The sequence below is a fragment of the Megalops cyprinoides genome, chromosome 1 (genome assembly GCF_013368585.1).
Source record: "Megalops cyprinoides isolate fMegCyp1 chromosome 1, fMegCyp1.pri, whole genome shotgun sequence".
Classification (NCBI taxonomy): Eukaryota; Metazoa; Chordata; class Actinopteri; order Elopiformes; family Megalopidae; genus Megalops; species Megalops cyprinoides.
The window spans coordinates 11,197,183-11,217,067 of NC_050583.1; the positions used below are offsets into that span (position 1 = coordinate 11,197,183).

Here is a 19,885-nt window from a genome sequence, read left to right on the forward strand (position 1 = left end):
AATAAACAGTGGAAAGGGAAACCTTGTTATGTCCCTCTTGCTTGGCATTACCACGGCATCAGCTGGGTTTGGCCCGCTTTGCGGCTGGCATTTTAGAATGACCGGGAAGGATCTGGGGCATTAGTTCTCTCTCCCTCCAGTGGATTAAACCTGTTGCAAAATCAGTTAAGCCTGTTGTTCTGGTTACCCTTTGTGTCCCCTGAGTCGAACAATCAAACCAAAAATGAATTGTCAATAAATATTTCAACAGGTTTCATTGTTTGCGCTCCGACACACGTCTACCTGCTTTGCCCCAGCCGGAACAACAACATTCCAAACATACGCGTCTTACCTTCATCCGTGCAGGCGTGTGCTGTTTAATCGCGGCTTTTGTGGCTGATTTATTTTCATTTTAACCTGAACAATGCAGGTTTATAGTCTCCTTGAGGTGTACAATTTGGTGTGTGTTATCCAGGAGTCAGTACCTGCCATCGCAAGTCTAAGGCTCCCACAACTCTTTGACCAGACTGCCTGCGCGGCTTCCTGTGGGGGACAGTGTGGCATAGTGGTGAGGAGCAGGGCTTGTAACCAAAAGGTTGCTTGTTCGATTCCCTACCGGGGCACTGCTGCCGACCCTTGGGCAAGGTACTTAGCCCTCAGTTAACATCCAGCTCTATAAATGGATAGCATGTAAAAAAAAATTGTAACCTATGTAAATTGCTCTGGATAAGAGCGTCTGCTAAATGACAATAATGTAATGTAATGCATTCTGGACCTTGACAACAAGATGAAGTGAGGTGGCAACAGGTGACAGTAGCCAGCAAAAGGAGGAGGTGACAGTCGCAGACAACAGAAGTGAAACCTTTAGTGGCCTTCCCATGGTAGCCCGTGACCTCATTATCTGGATGACGTGGTTTTCCACTCTCTCACGACTCATCTCTCTCGTGAATTCTATTCCCGGAGAGACAGACAGAACCGGACAGTCCGGTTCCACCGCCGCCATCGCACAGGCTGTTATCGCCTGCTGTGTCACTCCACGTAACGGCTCTCCCTCTCCCCGGGTTTTCACTGGAAACGCCATGAAATTCCCCCCAGACGCAACATTGAACACATCACACATCACTGAAGAACCACCCAGCTAACCTATAGCCTTGACTTTTTTCTTTCCAGACCGTTAAGCTACAAGTTATGTAGCTGGCAATATTGCTCTGATACCCCTCTGTTTATGTCTCAGTGTTAGCTATGTGTCACCAAAAGCAATCCTATCAAATGCAAGCCGTTTTTCAGCCTACAAGTCAAACAGTGCACCACAGTGGACTGGGCACTCATTGGAAGATAGGCGTTGTTCCACTGACATCATCCAACAAATTCACAGGCACCTGACGATACACTGTCCCATATTCACTGGAAAACCCATGAAATTCCTCCCAGACACAACACTGAACACATCACTCTTTACCAAAGTATGTCAACCTCCCAGCTAACCTACAGCCTTGACTTTTGCTTTCTTGACAGTTAAGCTACAAGTTAGGTACCTGGCTACATGTCACTGATACACCTCTGTTTTTGTGTCATATAGGCTTTGGGATGACACTTTTAGTTTTAATCAGATTGCCTCAGGTCAGTCTCAGTTACAGTATAGAATTCCATAACCCCATATCACATTTAACACAACTTGTAGATATCGTGATGTGTATATAGCATATCATGCCAAGTCTAGATAAGTGTATTTGTTAAGTAAATATATGACAGATGAATAATACCTTTTCTGTAATGAAAACTTAATTTGCTGATTAAAAAAAGGCAGGCATTCTAAACACTGCACTCTAAAAACTGCATTCTAACATTCTCCCTAGCATTCACACCACTGAAGGGCAGAGCAGAGATTGGCGAATTTTGTGGCTGTGAAACGGTTAACCAGTGGTCATAGGCCAGCTGTCCTGGCAGTCAGCGTGAATAATTCAACAGCGCTGATCTCATTTCATCTGCCAGTGTGCCGCGACCAGTGGCTGCCCTCTGGAAAGGGAGCATGCACTCACACACATGCATACACACATATGTGCACACTCACACATGTTCACGCTTGCACACGCACACACACACACATACACACATACACGCATGCATGCATACACAGGTATGTACATGCACATACATGCATACACATGCATACATACACATGCACACGCACATATACACACACATATATGCATATACATGTATGCGCACGCGCACACACACACACACACACACACACACACACACATACATGCATACACACCCATGCACACACACACAGAGCCCACAATGGCTTACTGTAGCATGAAATTAAAGGATTGTATTCATGGGTCCGTGTGGGAATGGGGTGGGAGAGTAGCTGGGGGCGCACTGCAGGGGTCAGGGTGGAGTGTGGGGGCTTTGGGCACACGGAGGCGCAGCCGTGCGGGGGCAGGGAGGAGAGCTGGCGACTGCCGTGGAAGCAGGAGCACGGAGGCCTGTTAGATCTCTCCCTTTAAAGAAACGCATGTGCCCTGACAGGCCACAGACGCCTCTGCCAAAATGGAAAGTATAGGGGAGCTGATTCAGAAGCGTTGGCCGGGAGTTTGCATACAAAGGGAAATAAAGGCCTGACAGAGCGCCCGCTCCTCGGCTGCTGCAAGGGGAGCCCAGGTGTTACTCCTCGTTATCCAAACGCACCATTCCGCCGTGTTTGAGGTGCAGAGAGTTATGGTGGGATAACCGGGCCAAACGGACCGCGGTAAAGCAAAGACCGAACTGGGGAAGCGGAGTCCGTGAGGGACCCTGACTTTCCGCTGGTGCATGCGGTAACACAGCGGAAACACCTGTGGCTCTCATTTTCACCGGGGGCGGAGCTCGGGAACGCCCCATCATTCAGAAGTGCCAATGGGAGTGGTCAGTGGAGAGATGTTCTCTCGCTGTCTCCGTGGCGGACACGGTCTCCCCAATCCTGAATGCGGGCGGGCCAGCTGCAGCTCACCGCTCGTTATCAGGAGGCATCAGGAGACGCGTCGCCGCACCCTGCTATCGCCGCGTCAATCGCGCCGTGACACTGCGGGTCTTTTGACGACGTGCCACGGGTCCGTCCTCACAGGAGCGAGAGCTGTGAACTGCCTCAGCCGAAAAGGGAGGGCCAAAGAGGCCGGAGAGCAGTCACAGAACATGAGCAGGGTGCTGGAAAGGGACTGGCAGTAAAGGAAGCCTTTCTGCTCCTAATGTTTACCATCTGCAGCGTGTCTCAGATTTATTTTTCCTCCGACCCTCCAGCTTCTGTGAATGTCAGAACCAGGAACAGGATTCTGTGGTGCTTGTAGCTAATGGCCGCAGTGCTCTTTCCCCCTTCCAAGAGGACACGTCTTAACTGTACCAGGGAATGAGCAGCCAAAGCCAAATTGGTCCTTCCATTGTGCTGTCACCGGTTTAATCCTCAGTTTTTCAAGGCAGACTTCCTACAGTAATATTGCTTTAAGAAATTCTGGATGTTTAGTTCATCATGTTCATATTTTCTTCCCTTCTTCCTTTTTCCTTCGCTCACCCAGTTTGCTTTTCTCCTCATTTCTGCCGGGGTCTTTGCCAAGGACAAATGTGTGTCCTGCGATTTCTCGGTAATCTCAGGGTATTCCCGAGTATCACACAGTCGCTGATCTCATTGCGAAGTGTGAAATTAAATTACCCATGTTCTAACCCCCCGCAGTGGTCGGTGCCGCAGTCTCTCCCTATCTGTGTGTGTATGTGGGTGTTTGTGTGTGTATGTGGGTGTGAGTAAGGCCATCAACTTGCAGGATTTTCAGCGCAGAGTAGGAGGTGTGAGTAAACCATATTGAATCACCCACACTAAAATCAGTGTGTCTCCTTACACCTAAAAAAAACACCAACACTTTGGTACAGACTGAGCTGATTTGTACTCAGTAAGTTTTGGGGTTCAGGCGTATTTTGAAGATTATAGCCCTGTTCCGGGCTAAGGAGATATCCTGGATCAGTGATATAACTGCGGCTGTGTGGATTAAAGCAAGGCCGTGGGATAAAGTGATATCCTGGATCAGCCTGAATCCTGGCGCTCAAGGAGAGCATTACAGTTACAGAAGGACCACTGTTCCACCCACTGTCTTTGTCCCCCAGGTCACAGGATCCTGTCTATTTTTAGCCGAGGAGCAAGGTGTGGCCCGCCCTCACACGGGTGACAATAATAGAAGCTGCCGCACGTTTATTGTTTGAGGGAGGATGTTAAATCATGTTGATAAAATGCCCCCCTCTTGTTCCACGGGGGGTGTTTCCAGGGAAGTGGGGCCCCAGGTCCCGAAAGTGTTCTGGAGCCCAACCTGACTGGGCCCTCCCTACCCTTTTCCTGTTTGGTTGTGTGAATGGCTGATTGGGGATGTATTGTGGCGTTAGCGGAGGGTGGGGGAGATGGGGGAGGTTGGGGGGTGGTGGGATACTGTGCGTTTGTGACCGCAGGGTGGAAGGGTCGTATTCTGGGTGGAGGCACTGATCCTGTGAACTCCAGCAAGATGTTTCAACCAGATTGTTCTGGCTAACAGAAGAATTTTTTTTTTCAGACTGTCTGACAGAAGCAGCGGTGTTATCATTTTAGTGTGACGAAGCTGCGCCCGGTATCGCTGTGCAGTACCCTTCTGTATGATTCCCCTGTAATGTGTTACATAATCGCGTGGCCAGTGACACACCCACAATCCTGAGCTTCGCTCACGGAACCGTCTGCTTCCATGACGCGGATGTAATTGATAACTACGGTTATTACAATGTGAATACCATAATGCTGAGCAATAAAACAATAAAGTGACCGCAGCATACACACACTGGGCAGCAAGTGCACAGCACCTGTCAATGTGCTTGTCAGAGTCACAGCTTTGCTCTCTGTATATCTAACGAGGGGAGCGATTGTGATAATAACATTATCTGACCTGTTTTTTTTTTTTTCCTTGTTTCATCTGGTTGTCATAGGAAAGCCCCGCCTCCATGACGGAGCTCCGCCCCCGGCTGTGCCACCTCCTGAAGGGGGAGATGGGCTTTGGGTTCAATCTGCACAGCGAGAAGGCCCGTCCAGGCCAGTACATTCGCTCTGTGGACCCGGGATCACCGGCAGAGGAGGCAGGACTGAAGCCAAAGGACCGGCTCATTGAGGTGCTTTGCAGGAATAGACTAGACTGCCAGGGAGTGTGTGTGTGTGTGTGTGTGTGTGTGTGTGTGTGTGTGCGTGTGTGTTTTGGGGAATCAGTGGTGAGACCCCTATTTCTTTTCTCTCTCTTTGTCTTGATATTACATACATACATGTGCATATGTGTGTTTGTGTGTGTATGTGTGTGTGTGTGTGTGTGTGTACAATAAATGACTTCGATAAGGAAGTTTGTGGAAAGATAGACACATCTGCTAATGATGCTGTCAAAAGAAGCAACCAGTCTAGAATATTCTACAGGAAGTCTTGAGTGCTCAAAGGAAGAGGAGAAGCTTGGTCAGTTCCCTTCCCTACCCCTGAGTCTAGAAGAGCATGGCCCGTAGTCTCTTTATGTGCGATCAGTCCAGCTTCACAGGTGCTTCTGCTGTTCTGGTTGCTGTGTGTTTTTCACTCATCTAGTGTTGGTTTTGTTTATGTGGTTTTTCTGGAGAATAATCATCTTAGATAAGGAGCACCTCCTTTTAAAATATGTCTGCCAAACACAAAGTTTCCCAGAACCATCTGGAAACAGGTGACACAGAATGTGTCACACATCAAAAAAATGTGTGCTGTCTTAAACACAAAGCGTTTGACCAGATGATTGCTTTAGACCCATTTAATGAAACTCAACATTCAGTCATAATGCTTTTGGTTCTTTGTGTTCTTACTGTGCAGCTGGTCTGATTGACGGAAGGAACGTTGCTTCCTTTTATTCAAACCAGACGCTTAGAGGCATAAAGGTTTAAAAAGCTTTATAAACCTTAAACACTTTTAAAACTGAAAAGAACAGACTGAATCAGAAAAAGCATGAATTCTAGACACAGAAGTAGAATTCAGAGGAGGAGGAGGAGGAGGAAGGATGGGCAGGTCATCCTGGAACCTCCTATCTTCGAGATCACTGTTCTCTAGGCCAGATGTGGGGGTGTTTCCAAATGTCAGGTCAGACCCACATGTATGCAAATACACACACACACACACACACACACACACACACACACACACTGCGAATAAAGTCTGTCTCATGTCCAGTCCGACTGATTCGGACATTTGCGTTCTCACATACAGCTCCTCCGGGTAATGGCTAGATAAGTTCCGACTTTCAGTGCATGTCTGAAAGGGGCTTAGTTTAACACCCGAGCTGTCTTTCGAAGGGGAGAAGATGGGGAGATCTGTGGCTCACTGAAATAACGTCCTTTGATCTATTGATCCGGATCAAAAAATCCCCTGTTGTTTTGCTAATTCTCAATGATAGCTCAGCTACGCAGCAGTGAGAAGGTTGGATTCTGTTGGGGATTGCTCTTGGTTTTGTTATTAATAGTGTCCCTGATTTTTCCTCCTCATTTTGTAACTGCAACCCGAATTTTAGTCATTTCAGATTGGATACTCTCGTTTTCTCACCATGACAACAGCTGTACTCATGCAGGACTACTTGGACATAGCAAGTGCAACAGCTGTGGGCTCCCAGTCAACGGTGACTGATCACATGGCTGGGATCAAACCAAAGCCACAGATCCCATCTTGTACTGCCAGGGAGTGCCTTAACCACTGAGCTACTCAGGAGCCCTCTTCATTTCAAAGAAAGACTGTATTCACATCTCTGCTCTAAGACATTTCTGCTCCCTTCTGGGTCTCTGCTCTGTCAGTTCTTTTTCCTGTCTCTTTCTGTTATGTAATCTCTTTCTCATCTCTTACATCTTTCTCCTATTTCATACCTCTCTCTTCTGCCTTATTTCTTTCTCATCTTTTTCCCATCTCACATCTCTCTCCTCTGCCTTGCATATTTCTCATCTCTCCCTTTTCTTTCTCCTCTCTCTCTCTCATCCCTCTCCTCTCTGTCTCCACTCTCTTGTCTCTCTCTTCACCCCGTCTCTGCTCCATCAGTATCCACTTTCCTCCTGCGTCTCTCTTCTCTGCTCTCTGCCCTCTCTGTATTTCTGGGTCTGTCTTCTCTGCTTTCCACTGTTTCCACTCATTTGATTCCTTCTCCTTCCTCCTTCTTGTCTCAGGTCCCCTTCCTTTAAAAGAGATAGGAAGGTACAGTTCCCTTTCCCTTTCTCACCCTTCTTTTCCTCTCCTCGCTCCCCTTTCCCCCCTGCCCCGCGTGTCGTTCCCTGTCTCCTGGCCTGATTAGCGCGGAGCTCACGGAGTGACTGGCTCCTTTCAGCAGCTCAGTTCTCACTTACCTACCACCGCTTAAACCACAGGCAGAGCGGTGCGTGCTCCCCATACACGGTGAGCGTATCCACACCTGCTCCACACTGACAGGCCAGGCGCACCTGTTTGCAGGTGGGGGCACCGTCCGGCCGCCTAACTGCACAGGAAGTTTCTCCGATAAACTTGGGCCTGGAGAATCACACAAAGGACACGCTGTGCTGACCCTGTCAATGATTGCGCCACATGGCGTCAATCACATTCATTCGGCGCTGGCTGATGACACATGGTGTATGTAAATTTGTAGCTTCTCCCCAGATGCAAATTACAGGCACAGTGCGCATGAGAGCAGGACTTGTAGTGTCTGTGAATGGGTTCGTTAAACAGGCAAATGAGTGGTCTGGGAGCTTCCCTGTTTGTGGAAAAGGGAGGGTCGGAGGTCACTTGACTAAAGCCGATGGGAAATGCATGGTGGTGACTGTAGTGGGTAGTGTGGCGTCAGTGTTGAGTAAACTCCACTGAGTAGCAATTCCGGTTCCAGTGGTACTGATGTAGTTCAATGGTGCCTGAATGGACATTGACCAAGGAGTGTGTGTCATGCTGATGGTCAGTGCTCATTTGGATGAGGTATTCATAACAGGCAGTGAGTAGAAGTGTGAGGTCTGCAGGATCACCAGATCTGTTTTGACATTGTTCACAGGGAGTTTTTTATGTCAGCTGAGAGCTACAGTATGTGTGTGTGTGCGTGCTTTTGTATGTGTGGATGGGAACAAATTACTTAATGGATTTTCCCATTCTGTGTCCCATTGTGTTTCCATCGGGTGCACCATATGTGCCAATGTTCTGTAGAGAGCAAATAGATGAACTTCATTGGCCCTAGAGGAGCTAGAGCATCAACCAGGGGACCCATGGGGACTAGGGATTCCTCTGCCTCTCCCTCCTCACCCCACTCTCTGTCTCTTTCAGGTTCAAATTTAGATGAGCTTTCAATTTCTGGAATCATGCAGTTAAAAGATTTTTGCATTAACAATCCTTCGTGTGCTTCTATGCCACTGTTTCCCAGCAGTGCTTCTCGACCATCTTTTCCCAAGGTCAGGAAATGTTCATCTCATTTTGTACTTTGGCTTTCAGTTTTCTGGTTTTTCAGTTCCCTCCAGAAAACATACTCTGTCTATGACCTTTGTGATGAAACAATTGTGAAATTTACTTATAACAATTTTTTTTTGATTGACTAATTAATCAATTCTTATGATGTTAAAAAGGCAACGCACACGTCACATGCACAATCAACCGCTGTTCAAATCAGAAAATCAAACAGTCCCCTTCCTGCAGCATAATGTGAACATCAATACGCTTGCAGTAGTTATTAAGCGGTCGTCAGTGTTCACCCTGTCCCTCCTTGCAATCCAGGCCTCAAAGCGCTGAGCCGCCATCCCCCGCCCCCGAAAGATGCTCAGCTTTCCCATTATCGGGTGAGTATTGAGACTGAGTCATCTTTCGGGAAAGTGTAGGTTTCTTATAGGGAGGTAATTGGGGCAGGACAGCAGGAAGTGTCCCTCTGCATCGGCCTCCCCCGGGTCACAGCAATCACACGGTCTCCGTTGCCCAGGTGGCGAGGCTTTTCTGTGCCGGCCCGTTTCTATGGTGAGGCTGTGGTCACTGCTCATGTGTATCCCTCACGCGTGGCTTTTTTTACCCTTTTTTACTGGATCCTGTTTAGCATGTAGCGTTGTTCTGTTTTTTTTACAGGATCCCAGTTTTCGTTCAGATTCAGTAAAATCCTGCCTGTGATAGTTATAAGCAGTTTTTTTTTCTACATTACATTACGTTATATCCATTTCGCAGATGCTCTAATCCAGAGGGACTTTGAGTTGAATGAGCAACAGTGTCAGGCCAGGCTAACAACACGCTAATGAGTGTGAGGATAACAATAATCAGATGTTATATTCATTTAGCAGACTTCCTGCACGGGAGAACAGAAGTGTACCCACGAGTTTCAGACTGTTGAATGAGCAACAGTGTGAGACTAGGCTAACAACACTCTCAGACCCAGTGGCGTCGTTAGGTCCGATCATTCAGGGCTATAGCCCCGAATATTTTAAGCCTAGCCCCGAATATTTTCGCCCTGAAAAAGGAGGTGTTGATAGCAAAACAACAGACAGACTGTGTATCAGAGAGGAACTTGACTTGCAGCGTCCGAAGGTGTGATAATATTTATTTATTATAAAGGTAGATATAACCTCCCCAACCTACCGATGCCAATCTCCTTCAAAAAAAAGACAAGCCCCAGGCCAACTTGACTTAGCCCCAGATCTTTTCAATAGCTAGAAATGCTCCTGCTCAGACCAATGAGTAACACTATTCAAGCCCTACCACAAGTTAACATGAGCAACCTGACTAGAATATCGTTGAAAATATCGTTGAAACTACTGCAATGCTGTTTTTTAATAGCTGTCCCAGGAGGTATTTCTCACTAGGCAGAGTGTATTGCTCGGAAGAGCCTTTTGTTGGTGGGAGTGTGGGTCAGCCTGGTTTGGATGGGCCTGGAGTTAGACTGCTCTTTTGACAATACAGGACAGAAAATGAAACTGTTCGGCTTTCACTCTGCACACATCATTAGGGCTGTTTATGTGTAATACATTTGTACGTGACTCATTTAAATTTTTATTAACGTGGATGTTTAAAACTAATATTAACTGCACAATTATAATTTAACAGGCAGGCTAAAATTTAATTGCCACGAAGGAGCACGGTATGAAAGAGAATGATTGCATCAGAAACTTTCTGCTAGAAGTTTATGAGAGGGTTGAGTCTATTAATTGCCTTCTTTATGGTGTCACGGGCGCTGTATGCTTTTCTCCTCAGTCGTTTTATAGACATATCAAAGTTCCCTGATACACTGCTGATCAGATCCAAAGTAATGTGCCTGGTGGTGTGTTACAGGGTGGTGGCCTCCAAGGTGAAGTAGTGCGAGTTTCTCTGAGATCAGGCTTCAGGCCTTCAGGTAGTCTTGTTGCCACTCCGTGTACCTTTTCAAGGACTTCTCTACTATGTTTTGATAGTACGGTGACCAAAACTAAGACAGTATTCCTCGTGTGGAGTGAGGAATAGCAAAGTTTCATTGCGGCTCTGTTTTAACTTCCATTCAATGTGTCTGGCTATAATTTTGGCCTTTCAGACCGCTTCATCACAGTCTCATCATGCTTCCTGACAGAACCAGAAGTGGTTTTGATACCGTGCACAGAGTAGCTGTGTACCCTCCATAAAATCTTAATGTCTTATATTCTTGCTGCTGATAATGTATGTTGTTTTATGCATTTTATGTTTGGTAATGTCAAATTCCATTTGCTGTGTAACAATCCATACCTAGAATCTATTCTTACTCTATCGATTTTTAAACTTCCTGTTGCTCTAGACTGTCTTCTTCCCTTCTGAGTTTTGTGTCCTCTTGAAATGTAACTACTGTTCTATTAATTTCATTATCAAAGTCATTATTATATTTAAAATAATGCAATCACTGATGCAAAATGATGATCAGCGATTCCTGTTTTCTTCAGACACGATCCCTCTCTGTCTTATGGAGCCAGTTTTGAATCCATCTGGAGGTAGTTCCTTCAGTTCCTGCAGATTTTAAGATTAGATTCATAATAAGTTACTTATGTGGTGCTTTATCAAAGGCTTTTTGAAAACCAAAATATATGATTTCACAAGCTTGACTGGAGTCAAAACCTTTTCTGACTTCCTGAAAAAAATCCCCGAGATTTGTTAAACATGACCTCACCCAAAGATTTGACTTTAATGCAGTTAAAGTGTAACTCTTACTGTTGATGGTGTCTGCCAATATTTGCACAGCATGTGTGTTTGGCTATACATTGGCACTGTTTCGCATTGATTAATCTTCAGGAATTCCAAAGATTTTATATATTGAATAAATATTTGTGTTAGTGGGTTGTAGATGAGCTCACCAAATTATCCTTGGGTATGATCCATCAGGGTATTCAGACCAGTTTACCTTAGGTTTTGTAGTTGCACCCAGGACTTTGGTATCCTTTATTCCAGTGTTATCTATTACTACCAAAGTATCAGGCTTAATATTTGCATATGCACAGCCTTTTCGGTCTTTCTCTCTGGGAAGTGTTTGTTCAGCGTATCAGCTTTGTGTTTTTGCTGAAACCCATCCCTATTTTTAACACACCACACCGTATCTGTGGCTCTACATTTTCTGACAGGGCACTGTTTCCAGAATACCTGGACTGAGACCATTTTGTGATCACCTGACTTTGACCGTGGCTCTTTGAGGATTATAACATTGTCTTGACATAATTTTCCCCATTTTACATTACATTATTGTAAGACTGTTATCCAGAATTATGTACATAGGTTACAATTTTATCCCACTGTTTTTTTTTTACACAGTTGGATATTTACTGAAGCAAACATGGGTTAAGTACCATCGCCAAACATACAGCAGCTGTGCCCCAACAGGGAATTGGACCAGCAACCTTTCGGTTACGAGCCCTGCTCCTTACCACTGTGCCACACTGCCGACCTCCTAGGGAAGTTTGTCAATTGCATTAAATAATTGGCTTTCACAACAGCTCATGCTCACCTTTTCCATTTCCTGGCCCTGTATATTTTTCCAGTTCATGGATGAATAGTTAAAGTCACTCATTATTAATGTTTCCTGTTCCCTGCATGCCTTTTTGATGTTCTCAGAGAGAATAGGTTTTAAGTTTCACCGTTTCCTCCTGGTGGTCTGTAACACTTTCCAACAATAAGACCCTTCTCTGTTCCCCCACAGTGCGTTAATCCATACAAGAGCACTAACTGTGAATTCTTGCACAATTGGACTGTCTTTAAGGTCTACTTCTCGTCTTTTGTTCGGTCTATCATTAATGAAAATACTACAGCCAGCTATGTTTTACTTGCACTTATCCTTTTTATTTAACCAAGTAGCGGTTTGTCACAGCCTCCAGTTTCCACCGAGGCCTTCAACTCCACAAATATTTTCTTACAGCATTCAGGAAAAGACTATGTCAGGTCTCAGGGACCATGTTGGGTAAGGAAGAGGAGTATTTATAATGCTGCAGAGACCATCTCCTAGGCTACTGCTCACTCGGATGCTTCTGTAATTATTGAGGTGGAGCCTGTCTCCGCTGTTGAGTATGGGAGTAATGAGGCGATGGGCCCTGATGTCAGAAAAGGGGGTTTGAGTGGCGTGTTTTTGGGCCTCCCGGAGATTAGGGATGCTGTGATTCTACATCTCGGTACTGATGCTGGTCATCGCACAAGCCTCTCTGATCCTCGGGGTGAGGACACTGCCCTTTTTTAACCAGAGTCAATCGGTTTTACCACTTCTTTTAGGCATTTACATACTGAAGCCTGACTGAAATTCATTTTAGCCTGAGATGCTTAATATTGATCAGTTCTTTACTTTAACTTTTCTTCCCAAATTCCCCTTGCATTGCATTCTCGATTTCAGTTTACTATCAAGGTATGTGCTGTTCCCATTTCCAATTCAGATACCTGGTTGTTGTGATAGAGAACCTGGTCATACCTCAAACATCCCACAATGTCACCGATCAGGCATTTCTCCCTGTCTTTTAGGTTTGAGGCATTTACTGACTGGTCCACATTACATTACATCATCACCATTTAGCAGACCCTCTCATCCAGAGCAATTTACAAAATACATTCAACATCAACCCTTTTTTTGTAGTTTTGTCATCATGTTTGCAAATTCCGAGGAACAGTATGGCGAGTGACAGAGGTTATTCAGAAAGATGAATGTGGAAACGATCCTGGAGATCGTGCCATGATTGTTTGCCTTAGCAAAGGAAATGTCCTCAGGGTATTGGACTGCCCTGCAGTGAGGCTGCAGTGCCGCCGCTTGCCTGCACCCAAATTGAAACAGTTATTTTACTTTTGAGAGGCAGCGGCAGGGTACAAAGTTAGCTTTCATTTTATCTCAATCTCCCTCGGTTTTTGAAAGACTTTTTTTTCTGGATCTCAAGTACAGTTAATCTGATGTTTTCAAATTGTAACACCCTCTGTCATCTCTTCAAGTTCAAATTTAGTGACACTTTCTCTGTGAGACAGAATGGGTCAGCTGGGGCTGCCACAGACACTGCTCTCAATTTCCATTTTTCCTTTGACTTTTGTTTATATTTTTCACATACAAATAGATATAGCCTAAGAATAAGACTCAATCTTAGCTCAATCCGTATATTTAAAATACGGCAATTATTGCCTCTTTGGTATATTGAAATATATTTCTGCTTTGCTTTAATTTAGTTTAGATGTATTTGAACTACATTCTTGGGCTGAACAACATATTTCTCAGCATAGTACGATATATTGCATTTCCGTATAGGTTTTTGTTTGGAAGAACGTGTCCTTCATGTGTGTTTTCCTTTCCTTTTCCAAGCATTCACGACCTCCCCTTTGTGTTGTTTCACAAAGCATACTAAAGAAATCTTAGGACCCCTCTCTCTCTTTCTCTTTCCTTCTCTCCCTCTCTTTCCCTCTCCTTCTCTGTGTTTCTCATTTGTAAATCAGTGCCTATTGTCCACAAGCACAAGGAACAGCAGCTTCTCATCACCGCTCGCATCGTAACATTTACATTTACATTTATTCATTTAGCAGACGCTTTTATCCAAAGCGACTTGCATAGGGTACAGTTCTTTACAATGTCATCCATTTATACAGCTGGATATTTACTGAGGCAATTGTGGGTTAAGTACCTTGCCCAAGGGTACAGCAGCAGTGTCCCAGCGGGGATCGAACCGGCAACCTTTCGGTTACAAGTCCTGCTCCTTAACCACTATGCTACACTGCCGCCCGCAGTAACGTCTGATTGTGGCGTGCGTCTGTGACACAGGGGGGAAGCCCCCACAGATCGCACACCAATTAAGGAATTAAGCAGCCACAGGGTTCAGGTCACATCCCGCTCAGTGCTTATTCAAGATTACAGAACCGTGAACCGTGCGGTGACCTTGTCTGTCGGTCGCAGTTGTGTAAGAACTCCTTCGCTCCGACCCTCCAGACGTGGGCTGAAGACACACCTCTTCAGACTCTGCCTGAACTGACACCCTTGACCTTTTGACCTTGTAAAATCTAAGATTCTTGGCTTGTACTTGTAGCTCTATCTCTTACCTTCTATTTGTTGCACGTTTTTGCCTAGGTAGTACAGCTGTACTTTATTGTCCCAGTGACTGTATTCGATATATGTAACCTTAGATCAGATTAGCTCTGTCTCGCTACACTGACCTTGTGCCCAGCTTCAGCACTGTCTGCTTTGTATGACCTGTACACATCTTGCCCTTGTGCCTGTTTGCCCACTATATGCACTTTTGTACGTCGCTTTGGATAAAAGCGCCTGCTAAGTGATTAAATGTAAGTGTAAATGTAAGAGGGAGGCGCTTTTGAGCGGAGCATGTCAGGTGTGGAACAGGTAGCCACACACCCTCAGCGCTGTCACAAAGAGGGTGACAACAGGAGGGCAGGTGCATGCTGTAACAGCATGTGGGCTGTAGCACTGTTTCACGCAGTGACACTGTTTCAGTTCTGTTATTCACATACGTACCACTGTAACAGCATATGGACTGTAGCACTGTTTTATACAGTGAGACCGTTTCAGTTGTATTACAGACGATTTTTTGTACATGTATACTACGGTTCATCTTGCCTTATTATATGCGCTCATTTGTTTGTTCTGGATGGAAGCATCTGGCAAATGACTGAGTGTAAATGTTTGCCCCTCTGTGTATATCCTGCATTCCCGAGGTCGGCAAACAGACACGGTTATCAGCTGATGTTGTTCTTAGCTGGGTGGATCGTCAAATTGCCTATGAGTCTGACACTAATTTAGTAAGTTTTATGAAGAAGCCACAGCAGCACAAAAACACACTACCCCAGTGCGTTAGGACCAGAGAGCTCTGTGTAGGCCGCATGTATAGATTACATGTATTCAGTAAAGTACTGCCGGTGCTTGAAATTACATAACAGTGCAGTTGCCTAGCAGATGGATTTTATCCAAAGCAACTTACATACCTACAATTTTTACACGTTAGAGTAACTAACTAGAGTGACTCAAAACTGTAAAGAATGCTGGGAAATGGTACCTGTTTTTTTTTGTTGCTTGTTTTTTTTTCCCTGAATGTGACAGAACTGCAGAGTGGGCCATTGATCTGAAATTCCAATGATTTTTATTATAAACTGAGATGCACTGCCACCCGGAGGATCTCAAGCTGTTTTTTTTTTTTTATGTCTTAGCGGTGAACAGCAGTGTGTGGTTGTGGGAAGAAGCACAGCTCATAACCAAATGCTTGTTGGTTCAACTCTGAGCTGGAGCCCTGCCGTTACACCCTTAGGCAAGTTACTTAACCCACAACTGCCTCAGTAAACATCCAGCTGTATAAACGGATAAATTTGTAACCTATGTAATTCTCTATGGTTAAGAATGTTTGAAAAATAACAGTAATGTAATGGAATGTCTTATTGCTCACTTGGGCATGCTAGTGGAGTTGGCTTTTTTTTTAGCTTCAGCCCCCCCCCCAACCATTGCTGTGGATCCAGCAAGGGCTTTCGAGCTAACAAAGATCATGACACCCGCTTCCAGCCTTTGGATAACAGACCCGACACCTTAGCCATACCGCAACACCACTCCACTCCCTGTTTGGTTATGAATGGTCGTGTGGCAGCCACAGGTGACACTCAGGTGTGTAACCTGCAGAGAGGCTCGCTATCCACCAGAGTCTCGGCGCTGCCTCAGTCCTTGAGCTCTCACTTCTGAGAGACACACGGGTCGGAGCCAGTCGGCTGCAGCTCCATGTGACGCCCGGGACCACTCGAGACACACAGCACCTCCAGGACCAGCATTCTCTCTCCCAGGGCTCAAGGCAAAGATGTGCAGCCGTGAGCGCTGGCTGTGGAGCCCCTCCCTCATTGTTTTTTCTTTCTTTCTTTCTTTCTTTCTTTGCAGGGACACGCTCTGATTAGCCGACGCACATGCACACGCACATTGCTGGAATGCTCGTGTTGCCTGTGTGTGTATGTGTGTGTGTGTGTGTGTGTGTGTGTGCACATATGTGCATTTGAGTGTGGCGCACAGCATGAGAGACGAATATTTGAATTTACAGCTGTGTTGCCTCCTGCTTTCCCTCTCAGTGTCCGTCATCCTTTTCTACGTCCGAGATGAACATTGAACAAAATCCCTCGTTAAGGGCATTGATACCTGAAACCCTCTCCATTGGTTCGGCTAGCGCCACTCATTAATAACTAATGGCGCACTTTTAATGCCGTGCTGCGCAAAGGCCCAGCGGGCGCGCCTTCCTGTAGAGCGGGCTGGAAGAAGGCCCGTTTTGGGCTGGTTTAAGACTGAGAGCGCGCTCTCCGTGAGGGGGCCTGAGGAGGTGTCTTTTTCTCCGTTCCTCCCTCCCCTCCCTGCTCAAGACATCCCCGGCACTTGTGAGTCGTTGCTAGGGAACGGAGAAGGAGAGCCGCCGTGAACAGAGAGAGGGACAGGAGCGGTGGTGGTGAGAGCACTTCGGGATGAACTTGAGGGCTTCGAGAAGTGGTTGTTGAAAATGCACCTTTTCCCCTTGCGCATGTCGTGCCAGTACCCCTTGTGCTTGTCTGCTTGGTTTACAGAGGAACTGTAGAGCAAAAATAGTGAGGATGGCAAATAAGAAATGAAAAGAGCACACCAAACACACCGATCTGGTACTGTACTGCAGGTCAGATGTTTAGCAGCCTTTTGCCAGCTGGTCGCCGGAGCAGAGAAGGAAATTGTAATGGCTAGGCATACAGCGCCCTCTGCTGGTCATGTGGAATAAACATCCACCTTGTCACTTTGCAAGTGAGTGTTAAAAAATGCTTAATGACAAGCACAGGCTGTTCAACCCAGCTGGGCTCATCACTTACCTCACTGACACTGCTGCACAGTGCTGAGCGGGTGCCTGGTCTTTACTGAGAGGGAACTCCTTCTCCGCAGGTGAACGGCTTGAACATCGAGTCCCTCCGGCACTCGGAGGTGGTGGCGTTCATCAAGCGCAGCGGAAAGGAGACGCGTCTGCTGGTGGTGGACCCGGACACGGACGAGCACTTCAAGAAGCTGGGTGTCACCCCCACAGAGAGCAACGTTAAAGGTAAGAGGCTCTCCCCGCCTCTGCAAAACCCACCCCCTGCCCCCCCCCCATCCCCCCAATCCCCCCCACCCTCTGCTGTGAGGCTGATTAGAGTTCCCCTGCGCCCACCGCCTCCATGACTCACGCTAATAGTGACTTCATTTCCTCATGCTCTGTGACAGACATCATGGCTCCGCCCATCACAAACGGCGGCTCCCCACAGCCCCGGACCAACGGCAGGGCAACGCCACAGTCCCCCCTCTCTGACCTGAGCAGCCCAGATACAAACATACAGGTGAGACGTGAGTGTCTGTGTGTGTGTACATGTATGGCTGTATGTGCACATGAGTGTGTGTGGTATTTCCTCCGAATGAGTGTGTTCCTGTCTCTGTGTGTATGTGTGTGGTATTTCCTCCGAATGAGTGTGTTCCTGTCTCTGTGTGTATGTGTGTGGTATTTCCTCCGAATGAGTGTGTTCCTGTCTCTGTGTGTATGTGTGTGGTATTTCCTCCGAATGAGTGTGTTCCTGTCTCTGTGTGTATGTGTGTGGTATTTCCTCCGAATGAGTGTGTTCCTGTCTCTGTGTGTATGTGTGTGGTATTTCCTCCGAATGAGTGTGTTCCTGGCTCTGTGTGTATGTGTGTGGTTGTGTGTCCATGTGAGCACACTCACTGGCACATGCACATGTAGATGTGGGCATATGTCTGTGTATATGCGAGTGCCTGCTTTTGTGTGTGTGTAAATGTGTGTGTGTGTGTGTGTATGGTTCTGTGTGCCCGTGAGTGTGTGGTATTTCTTCTGAATGTGTGTGTTTGTGTGTGTGTGTGTGTGTGTATGTGTGTGTGGTTGTGTATGTGTGTGTGTGTGTATGGTTCTGTGTGCCCGTGAGTGTGTGGTATTTCTTCTGAATGTGTGTGTTTGTGTGTGTGTGTGTGTGTGTATGTGTGTGTGTGTGTATGGTTCTGTGTGCCCGTGAGTGTGTGGTATTTCTTCTGAATGTGTGTGTTTGTGTGTGTGTGTGTGTGTGTATGTGTGTGTGTGTGTATGGTTCTGTGTGCCCATGAGTGTGTGGTATTTCTTCTGAATGTGTGTGTTTGTGTGTGTGTGTGTGTGTGTGTATGTGTGTGTGTGTGTATGGTTCTGTGGGCCCGTGAGTGTGTGGTATTTCTTCTGAATGTATGTGTTTGTGTGTGTGTGTGTGTGTGTGTATGTGTGTGTGTGTGTATGGTTCTGTGTGCCCGTGAGTGTGTGGTATTTCTTCTGAATGTATGTGTTTGTGTGTGTGTGTGTGTGTGTATGTGTGTGTGTGTGTATGGTTCTGTGTGCCCGTGAGTGTGTGGTATTTCTTCTGAATGTGTGTGTGTGTGTGTGTGTGTATGGTTCTGTGTGCCCGTGAGTGTGTGGTATTTCTTCTGAATGTGTGTGTGTGTGTGTGTGTGTGTATGGTTCTGTGTGCCCGTGAGTGTGTGGTATTTCTTCTGAATGTGTGTGTTTGTGTGTGTGTGTGTGTGTGTGTGTGTATGGTTCTGTGTGCCCGTGAGTGTGTGGTATTTCTTCTGAATGTGTGTGTTTGTGTGTGTGTGTGTGTGTGTGTATGGTTCTGTGTGCCCGTGAGTGTGTGGTATTTCTTCTGAATGTGTGTGTGTGTGTGTGTGTATGGTGGTATATACACATGAGTGTGTGTATGTACAAACATGAGAGGCAGTGAATGTAGTGTGTGTGTATCTGTATCTGTATGCGTGTGGTTATACGCACACATGAGTGGTGTTTCCTGTGAACGTGTGTATGTTTGTGTGTTTGTGTGTCGGTGTGTGCATGAATGTGTGGGAGCGTGGCGTTTTCTCTGAACGCGTCCACGTCTGTGTGCGTTCTGTGTGCGTTCTGTGTGTGTTCTGTGTGCGTTCTGTGTACGCTCGCGCGCGTCCTGAGCTCCACGCCTTGCTTCCCAGGTCCCGGTGGCAGAGGAGAGGCGTCTGCGGGACCCCCTCGAGGAGACGGGCCTACGCCTCAGCACCACTGCCGCGGAGGCCAAGGAGAAGGCCCACGCCAAGCGCACCAAGAAGAGGGCGCCCCCTATGGACTGGAGCAAGAAATACGAGATTTTCAGCAACTTCTAAAAACTTCCACAACCCCTACCCGCCACTCCCCCGCCCATTCCCCCGGTCCACCATCACAAACACCCCACCCCCCCACCCCCCAATCTCTCTTTGAGTCTACCCTCCTCAAGTGTGAAGAAGAAAGAAGAGCCAGTTATTTTTAGCAGCAAAAAGTAAAAGAGAATAAAAACAAGGATAGTGTTATAAAGACCTGTGGAGCACAGACAGAAAACAAGAACACCGAGCCTGCAGACGAAACATGGCCAAAATCGCAGTCAGCCCTGATGAGAGCTATTTTATCCCAGGATACATACAGCAGGGACATGAGGACATGGCTTTATGTG

At 46.5% G+C, this 19,885-nt stretch overlaps 1 protein-coding gene across 1 annotated transcript in view; it reads left to right on the top strand.

Moving 5' to 3' along the window:
* LOC118783534 (Na(+)/H(+) exchange regulatory cofactor NHE-RF2) overlaps positions 1-19,586 on the top strand; it is a 40,234-nt gene extending 20,648 nt beyond the window's left edge. The window contains exons 3-6 of the mRNA XM_036537455.1: positions 4,957-5,136; positions 17,313-17,466; positions 17,628-17,740; positions 19,395-19,586. Of these exons, the coding sequence (XP_036393348.1) occupies positions 4,957-5,136; positions 17,313-17,466; positions 17,628-17,740; positions 19,395-19,562 (615 nt within the window). The 3' untranslated portion in view covers positions 19,563-19,586. The remainder of the gene's footprint in view (positions 1-4,956; positions 5,137-17,312; positions 17,467-17,627; positions 17,741-19,394) is intronic.
* The last annotated feature ends 299 nt before the right edge of the window (positions 19,587-19,885 follow it).